At 41.8% G+C, this 27,581-nt stretch overlaps 1 protein-coding gene across 3 annotated transcripts in view; it reads right to left on the minus strand.

The window, feature by feature from the left end:
- The window catches only part of LOC103091780 (phosphoinositide 3-kinase adapter protein 1), a 199,600-nt gene that overhangs the window by 152,755 nt on the left and 19,264 nt on the right, over positions 1-27,581 (minus strand). For all 3 annotated transcript variants that reach the window (XM_032949831.2, XM_032949833.2, XM_032949832.2), the window contains exon 4: positions 834-976. In XM_032949831.2, the coding sequence (XP_032805722.2) occupies positions 834-976 (143 nt within the window). The remainder of the gene's footprint in view (positions 1-833; positions 977-27,581) is intronic.

The following is a 27,581-nucleotide window of genomic DNA, read 5'->3' on the forward strand; positions in this document are numbered from 1 at the left end:
CATGGAATAAATCAAAGGTGACCTCAGTAAATTTAAATAATCAAATAGTTAATAATGAAAATTAATCAAAATTAGTGTTGTTATAAGAATTCTATTTAATTAAGTAGAACGTGTTGTTCACATTAATTAAAAGTTGCGCATTTTGATGTGACGTCACATTTCGCAACCTTCCCCTCCCCCCCTCGTCATACATCGTCACAAATGTCTGACCCCCTCCCCTCCCTAGGTGCATGACGTCATTTATGGACAATTCCTTAGGAAGAATAGAGGTACAAATGATAGGCATTTTCACGGACCCTTTAGGTGCTGTAGATAATAGCAGTTGGGGATGGTAACAGGGCCACAGGATAAGAGTTCTCCTGTAATCTTAAATGCACATCTGTACATCAAAACCATCCCATTAAGATGATGTTAATGTCTTAGGTGAAACTGTAGTGGTCCGATGGCAATTTCTTCACGGACATTTTGATTTGGCTATTGTGCTAAATATACAAAACAGATTTTCTTTAAAATAGGCATAGCTATACATTATGTAGATTTTGGCATTACAAAGCTACTGTGTTTGAAAAAAGCCAAGAATAAAATTGAAACTCTTGGCCTACACGGACTAAATTACTCGCCATCAATCTACCGAACACTCAATTATTATTTTCAGATAGTTCCCGTGGAGTCAGCACCTTTTTTTAGTCAAGCATTTTTACCCACCACGTGACGGACTGCCGACGTCTATATATAAATGGCTGATCCGGGCAACGATAGGTATTGTGGATACACGCATGCATGTTTGTCGACAGTGCGGAGGGGAGCTGGGGGGGGGTTGACGCAACACTCACCCCACACATTACGCGGGAGGGAAGCACGACAGTGGCGCTGCCTCGGGGCGAGGCGCTGGACGCCCCCGCTTCCCCCGCTGCTGTGTCCGTGTCGGTGTCCGTCTTCATGTCCATCCCCGAGTCCAGCTCATCGGCAGTGCCACCTGAGAATTTACGGTCACCCCCCCCCCCCCCTCATTTTTGTAAGACATCCCACACACCAAAGCCAATCGTCGTGAATCGTGGCAAAAGGTGATTTGCTCGTTTGCTCGCTCACGCTGCTGCTGGCATGAAGGCCGCCGCTACAGCAAGATTTGAGAGCCCGTCTCGAGGGTGTTTTGGCTTAATACTTCCAAGCCATTGCAGACTTGAAATAATCGAATGATCTGCAATTGCTCGGTCATGCAATTGCTGGCGGAAGGCCCTCCACAAGAGGCCCTCCACTCTCGAGAGTGTCTGACCTGCTCTTCCACACTAGTCAGACATCTTGGAAAGAGGTGGGAGTACCCACGCTTTGCCCCCACCACAGGCAACCTGCCGGTCCACTTACCGTGGTGCGCCCATTTACACTGCTGGGTGGACAGAGGTGGGGGTTTTGTTTTGCCTGCCGCACCGGGAGATTGACCGGCGAGCAATGGATTGCAAGTTCAGTGTGCTAGGGGTTACACCATGGTAGCAGCATCCCCAATAATAATGATCAATTCTCAGTTTAGTGATGGGTGCTGGATTTGACAGGCTGATGCCAGTTTCTATCTTTGCGTAACTATAATAATAATCATGTTATGCATAACAGGAACAAACACGCAAAGTAAACAATCTAGGTTTTTGCTATCCTGCAATGTTATTTTCAAAACGATGCGTCATAGAACCTGCCCCATATCTTCATGTAATTCAGGTTGCTCCTGCAAAAGAAGCAATGTTTTATGTGTCTCCTGGATATCTGTTAAACTACTGTACATCTGTGAAACTACAATGAAAACAGCTTTTTAGGTCATCGGGTTCCTCCAGTATGAATAAAGATTCTGATTCTGTCTCAATGGGTGTATTTAATATGCTGGTTAAATGAAGGATGATGTATTATAATGCATTCTGCTCTGCAGTACAGCATTCTGGGTAATTAATTAAATAAATTGCCTTCTGCGCCGTATTATCATGTAGCCATACACGTTATTCTCCACTACACTGCATATTGAGTTTTGATACAATGAAGTTTGTTTTGTTTTCTAGGGCCCCTTTATTTAAAGGAAGTGCTCTCACTAATAACATTTGTTAAAATAGCATTAATTTGTTTAGCGAGGCTGACTTCTGTCAGTGACACTCAGATTTACCCAAATGCAGGAGAATCGGTTTAATGAGGGAGATTCCCCCATCAGTTTCCCTCCCGGTAACAAACATGTGTTTGGGAGCCAGTGCGTGAGGAATAATCCAAAAACCCAGTTGACATTAGACCCTGACTCTCAGTAGCGTTAAGCCCATTGGGTATAGTTCTCACGCAATGAAAATCGGTATGAAGATCTGGCAGTGCCAGTCCTGACGAGCTTTAGAATTAGGTAATATCATAACTTTGACCCGTGGGAGCTTAGAGTGCCCTAAAAAAATATATTTTAGACTTGAGCTGCCTACAAAAGCAGTCTGTTATCTGAACTGGGATCATCGGAGAAATCAGCAGTAGTTACGGCAAAATATCCATCATCATGAGATTAATGTGACTAATTCATGTAAGTGGAAGTGAGTTCCATGCAAAAGGAGTCCTCTTGATTTCCATTAAGACTGATAAATATTGTTATATATCTGTAAAGGTGTTTTAGTCATTTGAAACCAATATATTTTACACCACATTCACCACAATAAAGGTCATAAGTTGCGGTTGAGCTGAGGAGATAAAGGGGTCAGAGGTCGTTTTTTGGGACTTATTCACACTGTTTAATTATTTTACCAGGTAAGGCTCACTGAGCTATATATGCTTTTTCAGAAGCGACCTGATAGCTGAAAGAAGTGGCTTATCACGTGGAAATGCATAGCAGCCAAATACTCTAAACGCATGTTTATAAATGTGGAAGGAAAAACCGGAGGACCCAGAGAAAAATCCACACGACCACAGGGAGAACATGCAAACTCCAAATATATAGGTCTCAGGGTTGGGATTGAAGCCACGACCTCCTGCATACCAGGCGAGGGCGTTAACATCTAGTCATCTTTGGCTCTGTAACTGCCATGAGGAGACCATCGATGTAGAGACATTAAGGCTAATTCCATGAATGTGTTCATTAGAGTGGAAGGCGATGGTCGGTGGCTCGCCTTACATCACATCTGTTTAATGTCAGAGTTCTATGAAGGGTACATGTTTTTGATAATATTTCTGGAACTGAAGATTTATTTTTGGATGATTTCACAAATATTTGTCAAGTCTGGCCCCTCAAGAAGGTAATTTAGTCTACAATTTTGGATCCAACATGGAAGACCTCTGCCAGTCAGAGCGATTTTGTCGTCCTCTAGATCTACGAGTGGCCACCGAGGAGCCTTAAGTCAGCAATTGATCCAAACAAAGTTTCAATTTCCTGACCTCTCTTAGCATTCCTTCACCGGATGTGTCTTGCATTAATCATGTATCCCCTGGAGTCCAGTTGACATCGTGTCCATTGCCCAGTCTCTTTTTTTGACTGTACCCCAATTGATTTAAACCTCCCCCTCAGGGGGGGGGGGCTTGAGAGTATCCCAAACAATATTCTGTGGAACTGGGGAATTTGAAGTCCGGGAGATCTCACAAAAATGTTTTAGGTTTCTTCCATAATTAGATTAAGTACCTCTGGCTTCTTCGGTGAACAGCAATCCGATTGGCACAATTGAAGCGGGAGAAATTCCGCATTCGGGAAGAAATTGAATGCAATCTGTGCATGATATTTGTATTATAATTGTAGATTATGAATTTTAGTTTGAATAGCATTCTCAATCAGATTTTAGGGGATCAGAAAATACCTATTCTGGAAACTGTTATGTGGGCTCTGGAGAAGTGTGTGTGAAATCCATACCCGTTGGGATAAAGTGTTCTCTAGGGATATGTAATTGAATTTGCCGGGGAATTGTGTTAATTGATCTCTGAGCAAACATTCCATTGGTATTTTTTGGCTTTGGATCATGATTAAAATAATGGGAAAATGGTCAAATTCCAGTCCCCTCCAATGATTAAGTTGTCTCGAGAGTGTTGATGGAGGAGGCGAGTGATTTATTTTAGAATGGCAATGCCAACAGGGGACGGGGCCGGGTTGCAAATATTTAGCAGAGAAAATTTGGAGCCATGCACGGGGCCTTCTATCAATACAAACCATCACTGACGATCTATGCATAAAGAGTCCATTTGAAATCAACTCGTCCATAGATGCGAGACTCCAAAATCACGTATAGCGAGAGACGGATATATGGGAGATAGGGAGAGGGACAATGATAAGGCACTGATCTGAATATGGAGGCAGGTCATCTATAATGATGTGGGATGAAGGTGATGATTAGTGAGCACTGGAGGGAATATTCGGCCTGGATTGAATGAAGCAGATGATCATTGTGGTAAGGGGATACAGTAACGACGGACGGATGGGAGAGTTTTGAGGATATAACTAAAATGTTCAAGTTGTTTGGAGGATGAAGATCACAAATGTATTTGTGGTGGCCATTGGAGCTAGTTTATGTTTTCATCAGGCATTCTGCAGTAATGTCGACTGTTTTAAAATTCTAAAATCTCAGCCACCGTGGAAATGGATCAGACTGATCATGGTTTACAAAACGATCAGCATAACCTTACATCATCTGCTTTCTTTAAATCTCTTAACTGCAGCTTTCATAAAATGTGTTTGCACAATTGAAAAAAATATATTATATATTGTACCCAATGAAGCTTTTGTGTACATTATTGATTTCATCTAAGTCCACCGTACGCAGTTCACCCCACCGTACTAGGCAATTGGAAAATGGCCCTGTTCATGACTGCCTGGTGTTTCAATAGGGCCAACACCATCTTCTAAAGTACACGCAAGGAAAATAGCAGACTGATAGTAGCATCTATCACTGGAAACAAAAACTTACTTTAGCTAAAATCCCACCCCCACCCACTGAAGTCACCCTAGAATACAAGAGGACATGCGGGAACATGTACAAACAATGCGCTCATGAAATACGTGCACACACTGATGCGAATGTGGCATATGTGCGCGCACACAAGACACCCACACAACGATTGCATACGACCCATTGTGGCTCGTTGTTTTTTTTATCAGACTCTCTCCCAGTTAAAATTCTGGCGGCTGGGCTAAAGACTCACAGGGTCATTACTCAACATCCTCCTCTACTCCCACACACAACCCCACACGCCAAAGTCAAATTACGTCAACAAATGGCATTAAAGTGTGCGCGTGTGCGTTCTTCGCGTCTTTGTTTTACAATAATGCAGCCTAATATCCACATAATGGGTGTAATTGGCCAAAAAACATTGCGATGCATGTCTTGGGTGTATTAATATATTCTAGAAATAAATAACACATTGGAAAACGGCACCTCAAAGTGTGTCATTGTGAATCTTATTTGTTTTGCTTTCCTGCAAAGTGCATTTCTCCACTGCATTGCAATGTTGCATAATAATGAAGTATAGAGGTGCAGGCCTGCAATTGCTTGCTCACACCACTGCGGACAGAGAGGTGTTCACGCAAGGGGGCTTGAGAGAACCCCTCTAGCAGGGATTTTAGCCCAGACGTTTTGGAAGAGGTAGAAGTACCCACGCTTCAACCCACCACACAAATATATAACATGGCATGTCAATTTATATTGCTAAGTGGACAGAGGTGGGAGGATTTTAGAAAAACAACTTTCACCATTGTTTCATCTGCAGTACTGAGAGATCAATCTGCGAACCTCGGGATTGTAAGTCCAGTCTGCTAATTATTACACCGCGGCAGCGTCCCTGAAATAAAATATGCAACAATAAGTCAAGCCTTGTTTGTAAAATATACCTACAAATATGCACATTCTATATTAATTTATAGAATCAGAAAATGAAATGTATGTAATGCGGTACCCATTGATCTGTGCTATTTGATGGTGTAAGTTATCCTAAACTGTTTAAAGGTGTGGTAAGTAAACTTAGACCTTCACCATGTAGGCTTTCGTGACCAATATCATCCATAATACACGTTTTTTGGGTTAGATCGCGTAAATATATAAATGTGTCATTAAACCCGCCACCACCCGCCACAGCCAATTAGTAAGGATTGTCACATAAACAGAACGTGCCAATTCGTCACTCGTACAACACACCGGTGTGTTGGTGAGCCAAGCGACAACATTTACAATCTGAGTACGACGTTTCTCCAGTAATTACAACTAGCTTCATCAGGCGAGAGCCAGATTTGAAGAGAAGTCCACCTGTTTAGTTCCTTACAGAAGCGGAGATGTGATGACCACACTTGTGCGCTCGTCTTGCGCAAAGTGTGTGGGGGGGGGTTAATGACTCAACGTACATTATGCATGCGCATTATGCGAGCCCATTGATCTTGTACTTCCTGTCCATTGTGTGTACTAAAATAGCCGTACCAATAGTAATTCCTATTGAAATATGGTGGCCTGTATAGGCATGCATTTAAACAATGCATTATTTGATGATTCGCTTCCAAGCAGCACTAAGTCGGTAGCTATCCGAACGGTTAAAACTATTTTTATTTATTTAAATTCCCATAGATTCTGTAATTATAGTTGGCCAGTAGTAACTTGTTTTGCATAGAACTTTAACATTATCAAAATCGATTGCGTGTCATGTTGGCATGCATGTTCTGCTACTGCTGACAGTTGTATTTGGGAGTATTTACTATTTCTTTGGTGTTATTTTAGTCTCGTGCTGACCATTGGTCGTGTTTGCCCAACAAAGCATTTGCCACAAGTGCAATTAATGCGGTACACACCTTCTGTTGATAGCTTCGGTAATACATCTTTTGTACCATATATAAATTTCTGTATTTTATGTACCGTGCCAAAATCTGACTCGGATGTTTTGTTTTTCCAAGCATCTGGCTAGTTTATCAGTTACTCCCGCAATGTACGGTATTTTGATAGTTTTAATTACTTGGGCAGTTTCAATGCTCGTGTTATTTGATTTGGTTTTGGCATTCAATGCCCTGTTGATTTGTAAATCATTGCAACCGTTCAATATCAACGCTTCTTTAACATGTTTAATTTAACTTCTCAGACTATCACCATCTGACACTTTCTTAGCCCGATGAATGAGCGTCTTGATGAGAGCGGATTTCTATGCGGGGTGATGGTGTGACTCTGCATTCAGATAGGCATCAGTGTCCGTTTTCTTTAGGTAAACGCTGTGCGTTATTTTACCATCAAACAATACATTGTTTAAATGCATGCCTATACAGGCCACCGTAGTTTAATAGGAATTACCGTTGGTACGGCTATTTCAGTACACACAATGGACAGGCAGCACAAGATCAATGAGCTCGCATAATCCGCATGCATAATGTACGTTCCTTCATTAATCCCCCCCTCCCAACTTTGAGCAAGAAGCGCGCACAAGTTTTGTCATCACATCTACGCCTCTATATAAGGAACGAAACAGGTAGACTTCTCCACAAATATGGCGAAACGGCGTACTGAAACTGTAAATGTTGTGGCTTGGCTCTCCAACACACCGGTGTGCTGAACTAGTGACGAATTGGCATGTTCTGTTTACGTGACAACCCTTACTAGTTGGCTGTATCGGGTGGTGGCGGGTTTAACGACACATTTGTATATTTACGCGATATAACCCAAAAAAACCTGTATTATAAACTTAGATCTGTGCCAAATTCAATTACCATTTGTTATATGTGAGTCGAGTTGTATATTTAAGTAAATGCAGAAGTAACCCAAACATAGTTCTGCCTGCGCCTTCGATAAAATCAGCCCAGCTGGGGCATTGGGAAGTAGGGCGTGGTGGGTAGGGCTGCCACCCTTCCCCCTAAACCCGCATATTTTTCAGTCGGTCTAGGTCAGGGGTCATCAAACTTGCGGCTATTTTAAGGACTGCAGTGCGGCTCTTGAAATTCGGGAAATTGTATTTTCTTGTTATTTTGGTTGGTGACCCCTGACCATGGAAGTCCAGTTCACCATGGAAGTCCAGTTTACCATGGGCAGGGGTCGGCAACACGAGCTGTGTGCGGCTCTTTAAGGACTGTGTTGTGACATTATTTACGAAGGACCGTCTCGTATTCACCGCATGCATTGCGGCTCTTGAAATATATTTTTTTACCGAATTCGAAAGTAAACGGCTCTTGTTGTTTTGTTGCCAACCCCTGGCCTAAGTCTATCACAACTATGCAGTAAACTGTAATCGAGTTCAACACAATAGCACCACCAGATCTCGATATAAATCAATTCCTGCCACCCAAGCACAGATGCCAATACCTGGACGGGACAACCCGAAGCGTAGACTTATGATGCACTGACCTCCTGATAATACTTGCACCCCCCCCTAAATATTTATGTTATCCCAGTTGAGAACCCCTGACTTGGATGTTGGCTCATTGGGTTGTAAAGTCAGCAATGAGTCCAGGTATTTTTAGATGTATGTTTGTCAATTCCACATTTTTCAAGTGTCAGTCCACACACACACACCCATCCCATATGAACCCTTAATTCACATGGTGTGAGAACAGGTAGAGTACTGTACTGTAAATAAAAGTCCAGTTGAATGAGATAATTACCTATCTTGAACACCAAACTTGAAAGACTACTTTTAGGATAGACATTAGGCCTTCTTCCTATATATGTCCCTCCACATTAAAAATATAAGTATTTTATATACATCCTCTCAACTACATGACCTTCTGGCAGTGCATATCTCACGTTCAAGGATTTTTTTTCCCTAGTTAAAATGTATTTGGTTAAACCAGGTGACAGCTCAAGAGAGCAGGATAGTCTCATTTGCAAGAGTGACATGTCAAATTTCGATCACAGTTCCTATGTACACTGTAACATTGTTTTTATAGCATTTTTTAGTGATTTCGAATAAGATTAAATTTAGCCATATTTGTTTGTTGTAGTATAGAGTTAGACATTACTTTTATCAAAATTGTATTATGATTGTTATTGTTTATCTAGCATCCAACTGGGATTATTTCCACACAGCATAAACTAACGGTGCTTTTTCTGGAAGATTTTAATGTTTTTTCCTAGATGTTTCTATTTACATGCAGTCAATTTTAAATGTGTCTTGTTAATGTATTTGTTTGTTGCGGTTGCACCCGAATCAAGAGCCGAATGGCTCACAGGGCAATACCAAATAAATGAACTGAACTGTCACCGAAATAACAAAATCAATTAATTAAATGACAACTCTCGACTGGCTTTAACATTCAGTGTCTCACCTGGCAGAGTCATGCTTGCTTGAACAGATGGTGAGGAACTGCCAGATTTTTATATAGGCTTGAAGGCCATGTGGCTGATGAAACGTGTAGAAATATACTTAATTTTTAAATGTGGATGGACAGATGTGGGGCCGGAGACTTATTGTCTGCTTATTTATTTTGTCACTTGTTCTCCATCATGACGCTAAATGATTGTTTTGTGTTACTGTTAGGGTGACCAGGAAAATATTTGAAAAGTGGATTTCCCAGATACCGTACAGTTCTGTGCAATAATGCTTTTATGCAATCGCTGATTCAGTTTACACGTGCCATTAGCCACCCGACACCATCTCAACCATAACAAGGAAACCACTTTGAATCACCCATCCGTGCGACCCACACACCCTACGCACTCATATTACAACCTCACCGCACACAACACTTAAACACGCCACCAAAAGCAACGCATTTAAAATGTGAATGTTGTTATCATTCACTTGGTAAACAGTTTGTCCCAGACAAAATATTTCCAAACCGTGTATGGTAGTATTGCAGTGAACTTTGGCAAGTGCCAAGGAAAGGGAAATTGAGTAATTTAGGACAGTGATAGCAGGTAATTCTCCAAATTTGACCACACTGGCATCGCAAAATCGACTCCTCGTGCTCACGATGTCACAGGATATTTAACTTGGCTCACACATTGTACGCCACTGCAATTGTACGGTGTTTATGTAGCACATAATCAGTGGGTTGTGGGGCGGATGAGAGCAGACAATGTTGGATCCAAGGGAAAATGCGACACACATTTCGGGTGCTACCTAGCCAGCTTTGAGGAGCTTTGAGGACTGTAATACAGTACATTCAGTGGCAACAACTTCAAGTTAAGCACAACTGAAGATGCTGGAAAGCACTTCAATACGTTTCACGAATAATAATAATAAAAAAGTGCATTCAAACAAAGCCATAAACTTAGATGGTTTATTGGTCCCAAATATTAAATGGACACCCAAAAAGCATTCTGGGATGCAAACAGCTTGTGTGTTGCCATACAAAAGCAATACTGCAAGACAAAGGGTAATCACTATACTTGATGTGCAGCCAAAATCGTGCCTTCGTGCAGCTTGGGAAGAGCCAGGCTGTATGGGTCTACTAATGTAGTAGTAGTAATAATAACTAGCACTGCGTGGGGGATACAATGCTGCGGTCGAGGCGTCACGTCAGCACGCACGAACCCGGCTCAACGCTGTGGTATGCAGGTGACGTCCTCAGCGAGCACTTGCCCACCCACGTACCAGCCAGCCAGGAAAAACCTTTTTTTTAAATAACCCAAGTACAATGACAATTTCTACAGCGCCATGACATGGCAAGTCATAACAAGTGCGTCGAAATAAATATGCCTGTGCCCGCCAGTCACAACACTCGTGCACACTCATCCATTTTCACTTCATACACCTCCGTATACAAAACGTTGGCTGAAAATCACACATTACTGGGAACACAATGCACGGTGTGACCCAGCGAATGTAATGCAATATCAGGCACGCGTCAACAACGTGGATCAAGTGCCGCAGAGGCTGCAGCGAACGGTGCATTGTGATCAAGCGGCAGATGCAATGCGTTCCAATAACAGTAAGTGATCAAAAAAAATATCTGGCTAGCAGGAAGAAGTAATTACGAACATCACAACAGAAATCCTCGATAAGTATGATGTCATCGACATGCACAGTTTCCGAGGCCAGTCAAATGAACGTTGTATATGAGCAAATAGAAGGCATGAAAGGACAAATGTCGGTTGTGAAATATGCCTGAACGATATCGTGCACTTCCGTCACAGCTGAAAAGCCATCCACGCTGCAGCTTCGATCGCATGATACATTTGTCCACTGCGCAATTGGGTTCATGCTTTATAACACCAAGGCCTGGTCTCTTTAAATGCACGGTGAAAGCTTAAGGACTGCTAGAGAGCAGAGGTTATTTTAAAACTACCGCTCTTTGCAACGACGACTTTGGGCAAAAATTAATAAGCAACGATAATTAAATAAATAAAAACTACCGAGGCAGAGAGTCTACCAATATATCGACACTGCATTATCTCAAACTGTACATGCAGGTCAGTGCTGGAAAAATAAGGTAAAAATGAAGAACCTAAAAGGATTTCAAGTTATCAAAACATTCCGTGTTCAGCGGGTAAGTACAGTACCGTATGTGCACTAGCTAACGACAAGTATTGATTTTAGGGACTTTTTCTGAAGCCATTGCACAGATGTGGGGACGTGAATGGAGTGACAACAAACACTGCTTGCCGGCGAGCATGCCCACGTCCGCTTGGCAGCTAGCGGGCAGCTAGCGGGCAGCCGTGCGAACGCGCCGCCCCATCCCCAGCTGAGGTTGCAGACGCCACTGGATGGGCATCGCAGGTGCGACACAGGCAAGGTGACACAATGGACACTGATATATCACGGTGGCGCTGCTATAGGGGATGGTGGTTGGTGGTGGTGAAGGTCTTTTAGAAAAAAATATTGCACGTATCGAGAAAAATGTCACACTAACTTCCCGTTATTTTGTTACAGCACGCTACTGTATTTTGAAGGCCCTTATTTAACTTATTATTCCTGTAATCTATGAAGATGTGGGCAGGATCCCTGCTGAAGATTCATAAATGTGCACTCGAGGAGTTTTCTTCATAATATCTGCAAAAAAACAATCCGCTTATCCACAAATAATATTAATTATATTTGAAAATAGGATGAGTTTGCCATGCCACGTAGTACACAGTACTGCGACTGTCATCTGCAGTAATCATGGACAGAGGGGTCAGTGCGTTGTATCTTGCATCTCCGGCAGCATCAGTGCTAACTGAAGATGACAGCGGATCTGACACCCTCAAGGGTGTCAAACATAGCCAAACAACATTAATTTCATCATCATCCATCAATGTCTTCATCATCATCATCATCCATTTTGCGCAATCATCCTTGAATATATCTTCATGCAGTATCCCACCATGTGGGTACAGTACAGTTTACGACAGTGTCTATCTCCCACATAGTCACTGACCTATGGGTACCACTCCAATACCTTATCTCGACCAATAAGCCATCTTAGCGGCAGTGACAGGCGGCAGTGACGGAGGATCATCGCTCCATCGTCGTCTTCTTCACCGTCATCTATCATTGACGGCATGCCAATAGTGGCTGGGGACGGGTTATATTTGTGAATCGTCATTGTCATCTCGCACCTCCGGATTAGCACGGTTGGCTACGTACGATGCGAAAGAAGTTCAACATACGTACATGCATCTCTCTTATTCATGGAAATATCACAGATACCTAGGTGAATTCAGCAACTGTTCATGGCCCTTCCGTACTCTTCATATTTTGCACAAAAAGGTGGATAATAGGAAGGCCGATCACCAAATAATGGAAAACATAGGATATCTGGCCAAATTCCACAGATAGCATGAGTCATAGAGATATTTAATTCATGGCTCATATAAATGTCACTGTATAGTGCTCTAATTACATTCACTTGGCATTAAATAATACATTCATTTGTAATGCTTAAGATCTAGTTTAACATCTGATTGCTTATTCCACACTCCTTTCTAGCATTTGAATCGCTGGCTTCACTATCCATTTCTTTAAATCACATCACGTTTCTCTGCGTCACTCTCGACTCCACCTTATCCTTCCGGCAGCGACACCAACCACATCATCAGATCTTGCAACGACCACCTCAGAGGGCTCCGTCATTTATGTTAGCCCATCACCACCGAGATCGCCAACACGCTGGCCTGCAGCATAGCGAGTCCTGCCTCTACTACGGGAACTCCGTCCATGTTCAATTTTCATCGAGTAATCTCAAGAAACTATCTCGCCCGCATCATCCTCGGTGCCTGTCATCCTCGGCTAGATTTCGCCACCTCACTCTACTCATCCACCACTGGCTTCCACATCACCAGTAGGGTCCGCTGTGAGATCGCACCTCTACGCTTGGTCGTCCACCGAATCTTTCTTCACTGCCGTCACCCTGCACGACAGCTCATGGTAGAACTCTCTGCAGCACAACTCACAATCTCCTCCTCTATGCGAAAAACCTGACCATCACTGTGAGGCGTAATTTCTCTTCGGCAGCCCCTGGCATCTGGAATGCTATCGCCCCTCTGCATATTCACAGCATTCAAACTACACCTACTTTTCAAGAGACACTAAAGGGCCAACCTCTTTCGCCTAACTTTTCAGTAACACTGAGTTTGGCTCAGTATCTTAGAGCCTTGCCTTCATTCACAATAATAATTATTATTGAGCAAGCCGGGCCAGGTGGCAGTGATTCTGACTTCCAGGATTGTTCCTCTGACTTTCTGGGTCTGGTCCTGATGATGTTTTAAATTGTTTCAAATGAAACATATATAATTGTTACATTCAATTGTGAGAATTTCAACTTACGGGTGAGCTAAAACGATAATAATTGTTGCATTGTTAAACGCTTGTACACCACGTGATAATTACTTTGTTTGGCTATGTTGGGTGGTGGAGGGTTATTAATGACACAGATTTGGTCAGATCATTAGGTGGCCTAACCAAATAATGTATTATGACTCATTGATGGTGGATTTACTTTTGAACTTAAAATAAATAATGGGTAATCAGTTCACGTAATTTAATGTCAGTGCAATACTTTAATTACAGGTGTAAAAAACAAGGTTGTATTTTGTACGTAAATGCATTTAATGCACTATATTGTTTAGTGCAGTTTCAGCAGCAACATTTCCAATGAAGCATTGTATACAGTATTTTTTTTGGTAAATCTTTACTTTTTTTTATTTATATCAGTTGCCAAGAATGAAATATATTAACGTATTATTGTGAAGTACGTTTTTCACATAAGGCATAAGAACATAAACCACATTAAGCCATTTTAGAAAACAGTTATGAAATCAAATATTGTTGACGCTAAAGCTGCTACTGAATATGTTTTGCTCTTTAATATTTTTGCTCTTGAACACGGCACGAGCGACGGTGTAAACGATGCCGGAGAGAAGCAACTGACCAAGGGCAGTCTCGGTGGCTGCGCATTACGGGGCGTGCAAAAGTGCACACTGCACGAAAACAGATTTAAATCGGTATTTAAAAATTGTGCAGACTTAAGCAAATGCTTCACATTGTCAGCCAGAGTAACAGCAAGCGACTGTCCATGTCGCCACACACGAGGCCGTCACTGCAAAAAGGACGGACAGAACAGTTTGTAAAAGGATGGACAGAACAGTTTGTAAAAGGATGGTGCAGCGCTGAGAAAATGTCTCATCAACGTTTCATGTCAACTTATTTTAAAGCCTTCAATTACCGTAATTGAATCCTTACAAATAAGAAGTTTTCACCATGCAATTATGTTTTGCTACAGGACACATTGAATCTCAATGCTGAGTCGTGTAATAAGACCAGTGGAGTAATAAGTAATTGAACACGTGATCTTAACATATCATTCTCAAAACATTTTGACCACCCATCGTACAGCTGAATGTTGCATAACAACAGACCAAATGGAATACCTAAAGAGAGATAAAGTACAGTAGTTGTATATATTCTGCAGCGGCAGACCTTGTTGAAGGTTTACTTTGCAAGAACAATTCTTTTTAACTATAACCCACCACCACTCGACATAGCCAATCACATCAAGTTGTCACATTGGCAAATATGCCATTTTGATTCGGTTTTTGAGCAAACCGGGAATGTTGAAACGCGAGCACATTTCTGACAATTTCACACGAAAACGTTTCGTACGTGAATTATATGCGTACTTGAGGAGCAACATAAAGTGAAATCGATTGATAATCTGAGGTGCAGGTAATTCTAGTAAATTGTTACAAATAATTGCTCAAGACCACCCACCTTGAGTTCACGTGGAGCTGTGTGAGATTCAAAAAGTCAATAACAATTCGGCACCTGTGATCTTAAAAAAAAGAGTTGAAATTACAATATTTTACTATCTAAACTGAAGATAATCATGTATATAACATGTTTTAGTTCCACAATTTCATATTTTCACCAAACATTTAACCAAATATTGAGTCTACAAAAAAATGAAATAACACTTTCTTTACTGTCATTTAATTCTAAAAAAAACTTTACCGAGGTTTTCAAGTTGGTATTGGAAAGCATAGTCTCGGATATGAAACGTTATTACAATTTAATAGCTGGAAGTCACACAAAAATGAAGTCACAAAAATGTGACTTCCTTTTCAAAGTGTCTCTCACTGCAAAATATTACACATCACTCACACACAATTCCCTACCAATCTCTATACAATGTCTAATTGTTCCTGGTCCTCTTTCAGTAATTGCCCTAAGTATACATATTCTGAAGTGTTTAATAGTTCAATCTTGACTTAAAGCTTTCGTGACTGCAGGAATTCATATTCTTTGGGTCTTTCGGTAAAACCACGTAGATAGAAAAAAAGAATCAAATAAAAATCACGTTTCGATCGCAACACAAGCAATCGTCTTCACCTGCAATCGTCTTCACCTTCACCTGAAGACGATTGCTTGTGTTGCGATCGAAACGTTGTGATTTAGATTTTATAATTTTTTCTATCTACGTAGCTTTACCGAAAAACCCAAAGAACATGTTTAATAGTTGAGTACCTCCCAACGAATATATTTATGAGGCTTTGCGAACTTGTAGTATGTTGTTGAACTTCTTTCGTACCGCACGTAGGCAGCCAACAATGCTAATCGGAGGCGATATGCACAGAGCTGCTAACTGTATAGCGCAGCATAAACATGGGGCAGCTGCATGTGTAGCCTTGGTTATATAATTAGCTGGTCCATGCATCGCAGCCGTGCATGGGTGCGGGTAATTACCGTATCCGGGCAGGCCTCTACTCGCCATCCAGACCCTGCCAGCCCTTCTTTCTTATATAAACTCCATGCCAGAGTTTAGATGGCATCGGCTATGCATTTCAAGGCAAATCTGCCTATTTGGAATCAGCAAGAATAGATGTTCTCACCATCTGAAATCGGCCATGCTTAGCTAAGCCAAGCATTGCCAAAGCTTAGCTAAGCTGGATTCACAATAGAATCCCATTGTAATGCATGAGTCTTCCAAAGTAGATTTCTTGCAGGAATCATGGAGGGTGGAATCATAGGCATCTTCCATCTCTAATGCTGGGTATATATCATGACATTGCAATCTACAGAATTTAAAAAACTTCACAAATCTGCGCTATCCATTTTTTTTACACATATCTGCTATGATACGAAACATGTGATTAGCAATATGCAAAAACATATTGCAAAAACATATTGCATGCATTTTTGTTGTGTTTTAGATGCTTATTGCTGTAGTTTGTTCAGCACACAGGCGCTAAACAGACCGTGACCTCGTGTTTCGAGCTAAAATGCCATAGAATTTGCACATGGGCTGCAAGGCGCCTGATTGATGTGAATTCACAAGAAGGGAGTCTGACACGGTTGCATTTTCTCAGTGTCAGTATGCCACGTACTCTAAAGAGAAATGCACAGCACAAGCAGGCCTTAAATTGACCCCTCTTGTTCTTCTTTGTCTGTATATGGGACATTGCAGCCAAGTTTAGCAAGACAGCACGTGAAGACCATCATTAAAGTTCTGAACTGTGAAGTATAAAAACATGTGCCGTTTTATCGAGGCACCGTGTGTTGTCTCGATGTGGTCTGGGACTGCTTTTGTTGTTGTCTTTGTAGCCTTGTCAAAGCCTTGCATTTAGTGTTGAATAATCTGCAGGAATGTATGTGCTTATGAAATTTGTACGTATATACTTTAAGTATTAATATACTTTACATTTTGATTTAAAGCTTTCGTGACTGCAGGGATTCATATTCTTGGTTCTTTCGGTAAAGTCACGTAGAAGGGAAACAATAAAATAATAAAATAAAATATATAAAACAATATATTGTATATATTTTTTAAATTTTTATTTAGAGTTGATACTTTATAGTAATACTTTTCTTAATTTACTTGTAGTGACTTGTTTACCTTTTCTCTATTTTTACACTCCGATCGTGTTTTTGTATTGTTTGATGTTGTAACTTGCTGATCCGTCCGTGACTGGACATCTGTTGAAAAATAGCTTCATAGCTCATCGGATTCCTCCTTCAGTTCTAAACAACTGATTCTGATTTTAACATACAAGTTAGTGGAGATCCGTAAATCAGCATGTGCGCAATGGTGGGCGTTTTCATAAACCGCGGCAGCTGTACGTCACATCACGACCAGAGAAATACAACAACAGCTGCCACTCCCCCCAGTGACCGTCATGTCAACACAGCACTTGTCCACGGCTAGCAGCTTCCTCCCTCTTCTGTGACAGCCAGAGGGAGGGTACCCCATCATGGATAAGCACATTCTTGGAAAAGAAAAGCGTTCATCCTATTATCCATGAAAATTATGCTAACGCTAAAGACGATTTTTTTTGTTTTGTTTATTTTACCAGTTAGGGCCCACTGAGCTATAGAGCTCTTTTTCAGAAGCGACCTGGTGACAAATGATAGCTCAACGAAGTGGCTTATCATCTGGCAACGTATAGCAGTAGCCAATTACTCTAAACGCACATTGATTCTAAATTTGGAGGGAAAAACCAGAAGACCCCGAGAAAGATCCAAGAGACCACAGGGAGAACACGCAAACTCCAAATATACAGCAGCAGGCGTCAGGGTAGAGATTGAACCCACGACCTCCTGTATACCAGGCGAGGTAGTTTATATCTTGCCACCGTGCTGCCCTTATCCGCAATACATTTTGTGGTTAACCACGGAGAGTGGAATTAATTTTGCACGTAGCAAAGTACTGCAACTGTAAATCTGCTATTTACCACAAACCAAAGCCTTAAATATAAATAATGTAGTGTATCATATTCTTGCTTCTTTCGGTAAAGTCACGAAGAAGGGAAACAATAAAATAATAAAAAATATAAAACAATTAAATTCTCACGACGTTTCGACTGCAACACAAGCAATCATCATCAGGTGTTGCAGTCGTGAGAATGTAATTATTTTATATTTGTATTATTTTGTTTCCCTTCTACGTGACTTTACCGAAAGAACCAAGAATATTAATCCCTGCAGTCACGAAAGCTTTAAATCAAAATGTAGTGTATATTAACATTTTTCTAAACCATTTTACAAAGAAGGAACTGCTACATTGATAATGGACGCAGAGAGCAGAAAGTAAATCTTAAGAGTCAGGCAAGAAAACACTCTCTCACCAAGGTTAATAGGGTTACTGCTGTGCGCCACAGTGTAGTGTAACGTATAAATGTGTAGAGGCCTGTATCTCATGGCTGAATGTAACATCGTCAAACATCCTCACGCAACATTGTCTTCATTATCATCATTAAAATCTTCTTCATTATCACTGCACTGTCGTCATCATCCTCTGCATCCACTTCATCATATTTATCCATCATTGTCTTCCTATTCATCATCATCATCATTTCATCCCCCCACCTACACCCCCCGTGTTCACTGTTGATTGTAGCACCCATGCACGACTCCTTCCTCTTATCCGCAACAACCGCAACGCAACAAAAGTGCCAGGCCCACAGAAAAAAGCGAAGGACCGTGGATTGGTTGAGCTCCGTGTATCACACAACACGAGTGCGGTGGATAAGAGGAGTGTTCATTCATCCATCACGCGTAGGCCAGCGACGGACCGTTGCGCCAAAAAATGTGCGTGACCTCTTGCTGTCATGTTGTCCTTTCGTATTGCACGTTTGGGTTACCCAGTGCGACTTATACTCGAGCGCCATGCACAGTGTGTGCACGTGCAGTGGCTGCGTCGGCTGCGGGGTTTATTAATGGAGCGTGGAGGTCATGTGTAGCCACTGCACCTGTGTTGTGCAAGTGCCGACAATAGAATGCAGTGATGCATGTCCATGTTGTACGAAACGAAGGCTGTGTTGTGCGCTGCAATATTTACCGAAATCATACATAATGTACGCTTGTGTGTATATGTATAGCACGGTATATGCATTATTTTGGTGATGCTACGTTGGCGGTGATGCACAAGCACAATTAACACATTCGTTGGTGACACAGTGCCTCAAAAGAAATATGAATAAAATGTGACATTTTTGGCATAAATATGGGCCCTATAATAGGTTACATTATGGGCAAAGGCCCTTCTTTACGTTCTATGAAAGAGAGCCATTGCCTGAAACGTCACCTATTTTGTTTCCTTTTAGGGCAGCGTTACAATGTGTTGATATATAGAGAGGATACAGTGTACTAAAAACTGTAAATATATCAGTTGCGCGAATGATTTACATTTAAAGCGAGAGTTCATATCAAACAATTAACCAACCCATTGTCATTTCCTAGGCCACAAATTACTAAGGGAATACATTTCGCAAAGTGCGCACAATATGCTTTCAAAGGCTTTCAAGTGTGATACATTTTGCATCACGTGTTCATCGGTGGACATAATGTCACGGCAGGAAGCCAGTTTTGAATGCGGGAGTTTTGCACCACACCGTTTTGTGGGTGAAATAAAGTTCACGATCTCTAGTCTCCGCAAGCACACTTCCTCATTTGATTGCATGCAGGCTAAGATAGCCCGGCTCAACTCTGCATCCAAAGTTCAAGCGACTGCAAACCTAATTCCAGCCCCATGAATAAATCATTTACCATGAGCTTTCGGTGAAGTGCCACCGTGCGTCTTTTTGTGCCGCTCATCTTGCGATAGGAAGGCACAACACTGCAGTTACACTATTTGATTAAAGTGACGACCCAAGAACACGATTTCCCAATAACAAGAAGGCTCTGTTTTCCTCTACAAAAATGCGTATTATAGCGCAGCAGTTTTCATGGAACAAAAAAAAGGCAGCCTTGGTAGAATGGTGTACAGTTTTCATGTTGCTTAAGTTCCACAATAACAAGGAAGTCTGTATGCAAATGTCCCACTGATCATTATTCAAGACCAATATCTTTCACATATACTGCACACCCATTGTTTCCCTCGGTTCACTACCACATGGTTCGCATTACAAGTGCATGTAGTGTGCACAAATATACTCGTGGTTAAATACACTTTCAAGCCTTTAGAAAGGTCAAAGTGATTTCCCGCTCGAATGAGCGTCGATGTGATGCTCACCTCCTGTTTGTAGATCTGGGCCAGTGGTGGAAATTCCACATTCCTATGGTGTAAGCAAGTCTCTATATAGCACAATCACCATTGAACTTTACCACAAATGAGTACTCATTTTATTGACTCCGGAAGACCCGAGTCAAACCACAACCAGGATTTGAACTCGCAAACCTTTGGATGGCAAGCAGCTCGCTCAACCACTGGACTGGAGAATAATGTCTTCGAATAATGACTTTAGAAACACACAAACTGTTGAAAGTTTCATATTTGAAAGTGTCCGTTAGCGAGCACTTACGGCACACGAGCAGGTGATGTGGCGAGTACCACCGACCAGTCGTCTTGATTTCTCCAGTGCCGCTGTTTACACATCACACCAAGTACTCATTCGAAGCTGAGTCGACCTAGGGGAAGCCTGGTACCGGTTCCGATATTTGTTACTGATGTTGGCTATGAGCGGGAATCTAATTCGGGTTGGTTCGCTGGATTTGTATCGCAGCGAGCTAACCACTACACGACCACTTCCCACACATACAATATTACAAAAGACCAAGTCAAACCCACATACACACTGAAATGTACACGACAAGGCTACAAGACTAAGCTACTGATTGGATGATGTATTGCCATCGCACGCGATTGCAAAATAAAAAATAAAAAATCCAGCTCAATTCCGTGCGACAGTATGCCGTGGCATCGTGACAATAATGACGCAACGGCGTATTGACAGTGATGCAATAAATAGCTATCAGTTCGATTGCACCCCATTAATTACAAAAATAGTGCATGGTGTACCTTGGCCTTAAACCATGCACGCAACTGCTATAATAGCATTCGCTACATTCATTATATTAGCCAAGCCATCGCCGCATACATAACAGGAGTGCCCTCGAAGTGTCAGTAAAACCTTGGATTGCGAGTAACTTGGTCTGCGAGTGTTTTGCAAGATGAGCAAATTTTTTTAAATAAATATAAATTTGATAAACGAGCGAGGGTCTTGCAATACGAGTAGTACGTATACGCTTTGTCTGCCGAGCGTCACGTGATCACAACTGATCTACGAGTGCTTTGATATACGAGTGCTTTGGATTACAAGCACGTTTCCGGAAACGAATTATGCTCGCAATCCAAGGTTTTACTGTATTCATCCCATTAGCTGAATCCATTTGTGAAGAATAGTCCACTGAAAATGGTTTCCCAGAAGTGTTACAAGCCTCCCATTATCCAGGACCTTTGGTCAAATAAGAGGAGTGGCTTGAAAATGGTGGCAACTTCATCCTACTAAACTATTCGTGTTGCCACCTCTGGGAACCAAATAAACTGGAACATATTGTGGCCAGAAGAAAGTGTCACAGCACCGCAAGAGGGGAACAGTACGCGTAGATGCATTGATTTCAATGGTGCATTTTTACGCAACTTACAAAAAACATTAATATGCTTAATATCTTGGCAAGAATTACAGTATCCCAGGAGAGCTGCTTTAAATAAAGAGGGCAATCTTGGAAAAAAAAAAACCCATACAGGTGGCAACCCTACCTCCTGTGTTCATCTTTGCTCTAACGCTCATATAAAATGAGAATAATGCACGGATAAACCCAAATAATAGAACACTGCATGCACAGAGCAAATCAGACAGGAGAATCACTGTGAAAAAAAATACTAATGGCATGAGTGTTGCATGTATATTTCTTAAATGTGGCCCCTTTTTTAATTCATTACTGAAATACTCAACTATTTTATTATCTTTTTTTAAGGTACAACTAATGAGAAAGTGGCAGATGGGTTTTTCCTTCATAGTGAAAACAAGCAGGCTACCCACAAAGCATAAGTACTAGTTTTACCATCTGGAGAGAAAGCGGCCTTATAATATTGCTCCTACAGATGGCTGAGAATGGATGTTCTTCATCAATGAAATGCAGTTTACATGCAAGCTGCATTTTGCAAGCTACCTAAATAATCGTTGTGGCCACGCTCACTCCCAAGACAGATTTCCAAGAGTCTCGTTGCGTTGATACTTGCACTGTGTGTATTCTCATGCAATTTTAATTGTGTTAGAGTGCAGCTGACTTATTGTCCATCTGCTCAGGCGTGCAATCGTATCAAGAGAAAGTAGTGCATTACTGTACTATATAAGGAATCCACTAAAACACACAGTTTGCATTAAATGCAGCATTGGCTATTAAACACGGTGCAGTTTTATCAACGTGTTGCAGTTCAGCATTCTATACAACTCCAATGAGACACATGTTTGCAGGCAGATCTTGTTATTTTTAGAGAATGACTAATTGTGCAGTAGGTGGTTAACTCTGCACTCACTGACACGCTAAGACGCACTCATGCGAAATGTGTCACGCGATCTTTAACATCCGCTTGACAGGACAGCTGGCCCAACATGCCCTAGATTTGATAGTGCACACGGCTTTACACTTCTAGCCGAAGTGAGATGAGCAACCTTTCAGAGAATGTTTCTTTTAGCTGAAGCACCATGGAGGCATTAAATGAAACACAGTGCAATGTTGCGAACGTGAACTTGTCAGGCCAAATTTATTCTGAACAGCCATTATGTTTCACCGTGCGCATTGCTCCCGCAAATAAAGCATTGCATCAAACTCCAGTACGCATGGATGCAATTTCATGAAAAGAAAATGCTGTGAATAACTAGAGTTTGTTATTTAAGCATTTTTTGTGAACTGAAAATATATTTTCTTTCACTGGTAATGAACGTCTTGGGGGAGCAGTAGGCGCTGCGGTTTTGCATTGAACCGTGCCAAACTCGGATTGATTCCCAGCCATGGCTAATATGGGTGGCGAGTGGTGTCTGAATACAGTGGTATCGTGTGCAAACATCAATTCCACACACAAGGATAAACACGTGCGTTTTAAACATCTCAGGTAGAGGTAGGCAAGGACTGATGATGTCATCATTATCACTTGCTGTCACCTCGTCACGCTGGGTGTGTACTCCAGTGAGTTTCCTGCATTTTGGCAGGCCGATGATTGATGTCCTCTATTTCTAAATGGATACCGAAGAATGGATTTTACGAGCCAATCCACTGCTGGATGTGTGAATCATTGCTGTGCAGGCCATGCAGAGTCACTTGACCATAATACTGGTAGGAACCTCCTGGTTACACCAGCCCACAGGGGATTATTGTATCCATCCGTCGTGCATCCAAAAATGGGAGGGATGGGGCTGGGTGGAGAGGGGAGGGTGGGGAGGGGCTGGGTGGGGAGGGTGGGGAGGGGCTGGGTGGGGAGGGAGGGGCTGGGTGGGGAGGGGAGGGTGGGGAGGGGCTGGGTGGGGAGGGAGGGGCTGGGTGGGGAGGGGAGGGTGGGGAGGGGCTGGGTGGGGATGGTGGGGAGGGGCTGGGTGGGGAGGGTGGGGCTGGGTCGGGAGGGTGGGGCTGGGTGGGGAGGGGAGGGTGGGGAGGGTGGGGAGGGGCTGGGTGGGGGGTGGGGCTGGGTGGGGAGGGGCTGGTCACCCCGTGGTGCCCTTATAAAACTCAACGTTTAACCTACTCACGCCGGCTTGTGCCCGCCCTCACAGTCGGGCATATTTGCGGAATACACCACGTGGTGCCGCCGTTGACTCTGGCCATTGACCGAGCAACCCAACGTTCCTACCAGCTCCCTCCCAGGAATGTGTTTCACCACGCAGGTTGGTGAAGGTGGGGAGCATAGGGGAACTTAGAAGTACATTATAACAATGGATTATAATGCACTGCCCTCTGCTGCTCACCACAGAGCACTACAGCCTATAAACACGTTACGTACATGGTGGTCGACTATTCAAGTATTATCCAGGCCCAAAACCTGCTTAGCTGCCAAGATCTGACAAGATCGGGTACATTACAGGTGATTTGTTTGAGTCGATGAATCGATTATTTTGAAAATACAAATGTTTATACAATTTATAAATCAAATCATCATTTCAGCACTAATGTCCACCAGTAGAACCAAACTGTTTCAAAAGCCACCAATACTGATCACATTGCATGACGAAACACCCCGCTGGATTATTAACCGCCTGTGCCACATCTACGATATGCAAGATGCAGATTGCACGACAGTAACTGTCTTCCACCCCGTCAACATCAGAACAATGGTGTGTCTCAAACGTAAACTATAAACGTGGATAAATTTAAATGCAGTTTAATCATATATATTTGTTTAATTATATTTCAGTAAACCAGATGGCACAGAGGAGCGGCTCATGTGTTTGTAAAAAAAAATCGTTCTTTGCCAAAAACACTCAAATTGGTAGCTGAGATTGCGTTGGTCTGACCTACAATTGCAAGTCATTGCCACGTACCACGTGACCCGTGGTTTACTCAGGGAGTATGGGGAAACAACATTTTTTAAAGCAAACAGGAAACCTGCAGGGAGCTGAACCTCGGCTCATTCACCTCCCTCCAACACCCCCAGGGAAATGCAAATGAATTAATCATAAATACTATCAAACATTTACGTGATTGCTATATTTACCTCGTGCTAAAGTGTGTGTTCATAGCATGCAGCGGGAGAATATATAGAGGCTGGTTGAAATTGTGTTGCAGTACTGTATTGAAATATGTGGGTTATTAAGTACTGCGGTCAAGTTTGTTATGGATTTGGACAAAGCTTAATGCAATCGATTTGTTTAATGTTTTTTTTCATATATAAAATCCCTACACACACATTAATTTCATAACATTTATTTTATCATAAAATTAATAACTAGCACTGCCTGCGTATTTGCGCCAGATAAAACTTAAGTGAAGTTACCCTCTCGCTCAGAAACACGTTGTCTGCAAAAGTAATGAATTTAAAATGTACTGGAACTCTGCTTGGAACTAGTATTGTGGAGGTTCAACGCAGCTTTGAAGAATTCTGGTTATGTTTAAGTCTCCCGCAAACTCTGGTTCAAATGGGCCAATACATCTCGACAGGAAATGTTGTATGGTGTACGATCTGATTTTGGAAAAAGGAAAAAAGATTATAGTACCTTTGTCATGTTCTCCGTTATTGAACGGAATGCATTACAGAATGGCATATTATACCTGACATTTTATAGTGAAATCTGTAATAGATGCCAATGACACTCTCTCTGTCCCGGTGTTGTCTCTCTCTGCCCGTGTGTCTGTCTTTGTGTCTCCGTGTCTGTGTCTTGTCTCTCTCTCAAATTTCACACTTAACTTCTAATTTAGCAATCTTTGGAAGAATGTAATCAACCAGGCTATGCGTTAATTGTGTGTTGACCGACTCTCTGTGTTGACCGACTCTCTGTGTTACATTTCCAAATTTGACTAAGTTTGTTTGATTTAGTGTGTTTTCTCTCTGTCTCCCCTCGTTTTGTTGCTCTTATTTCCTGCAGTTACGAAGGCTCCAAGTCTCTCATTGACATGCTAATTTCTCTACCCCCCCTCTCTCTCTGCCCCCTCTATTTAAGGCCTCGACACAGAGGCGTTGTTTCTCTGTGTGCCTATGTGTGTGTCTCTCTCTGTGTGTCTCTGTGTTATCTCTCTCTGCTTGTGTGTCTGTCTGTGTGTCTCCGGTTCTGTGTTTTATCTCTCGCTCAAATTTAGCAATCTTTGAAATAACGTAATCAACCAGGTAGGGTGTTGACTGTTATGTTAGCCTACTATCTGTGTTGTATTGCATTATATTTCTAAGTTTACTAGGTTTGTTTTCTCTTTCATTTGTACCTGATGACGATTGTTTGTGTTGCAATCGAAACGTCGTATGCTTTTATTTAATTTGTTATTTTATCTTTCTACGTGACTTTACCGAAATAACCAAAGAGTTACTCTCTGGACACTTGCAAGTACCCATTATTAATTGCACACGGTTTGAGCATTTAAGTGCAAGGTGCGTTCCAGTGCTATCATCATGTTCATATGGCAGGTTATGAGATGTACCAAGTTGTTTTTTGGAAAGTTTGGGGTCAAAATGTTGTCAGCCGAAAGTTGACAATTTCCTGGTAACACTCATTTTTAACATTTTTCCTCTGACGTACCATTTTGGAGATGCAGAGTGTGACAGACGGATGGGCACTTGCAATTTGCCATATAATGAAGATAATAATTTTCAGCCATTTGTCAACATATTGTTGGATGAAGGCCTTTAAATGTTACGGCAGTTATGGAAGTTTTTTTACACTATTTCACCGCACTGGTCAGTATTTGTTGGTGAAGGTGGGCGGACCCAGGATAGATCCAGATATCATTGCTCGCCACTGATGTTAGCCGTGACCAGGAATCCAACTCAGTTCGCTGGGTTCACAGCGCAGTGCACTGCACCGCACCTCCGCTCCTCCCGACTTTAAATTTACCGTATAGTAATTCACATTTAATTCCTAAGCAATTATTCGGACAGTTCTGCTTGTATGTATGTTGAACTTCTTTCGTACTGTACATAGCCAACCATACGAATCAGAAGATGCGTCGAAAGGACAAAAAACAATAAACACAAAAAGTGGTTCTAAAGAAATTAGTTTTCAATGTAGATTTAAAAGTGCACAGCTCCAGTGGCTTCCTAATATCCGAAGGAAAAGCGTTCCGGACGGCCGCAGAAGTGCACCTGACAGCGCAGGATAAAGTGACCATCTTTGTTTGATGGCAAGCTAAAAGCAGATGCGAGGATGACCGGAATTCACCTGATGGTTTATGCTCCTTTAGGAGATTAGCAAGGTATTGTGGTGAATTTGTGGCAAGCCCTTTGTGTGGAATGAGTGCAAATGTCTTCTCCACAGAGCCTGTTGTTTGAAGCCACATGAGAAGCGGCTGTCATCCATGCAAAGTCCCTCCGTGCAACTTGATTCATAAGATACTTTCAAAGCATGTGTACTTTTTAATAAATGTATGATTAAACAATTCCTTTTAATGTAAATGACTAAAACATATAAAAAATATATTGGAATCTAAAACAAGAAATAAATTAACAAACCAACAATGATTCAAAATTTATAGTGGAGTACTGTGATAAATGAACAGTCATTAAACAAATTATCAGAAAAACAACATTATTTGCATATGCTGCAATGTATTAATTGGCGTGTAATAATTACGTAACTTTGCACAAGACAACCCTCGAGTAAGAGGTAGGGACATGAGCGTTGTATAGCTACACTGCACTGTGTTCACACTATTATATGCAGTGGAACTTCTCTGATCTGTGCCCAAAGAGCAGTAACCATGTCGGGCAAAAGCAAATAATTTATAATTATGATTTTTAAAAAAATACTCTTATTCCCAATGCATTATCTGTGATAACATGGCTCTGGATAGCAGAATACATTAAT

This window comes from Petromyzon marinus, chromosome 8 (assembly GCF_048934315.1).
Source record: "Petromyzon marinus isolate PM22_M1 ecotype Great Lakes invasive population chromosome 8, UKy_Petmar_22M1.pri1.0, whole genome shotgun sequence".
Lineage (NCBI taxonomy): Eukaryota > Metazoa > Chordata > Hyperoartia > Petromyzontiformes > Petromyzontidae > Petromyzon > Petromyzon marinus.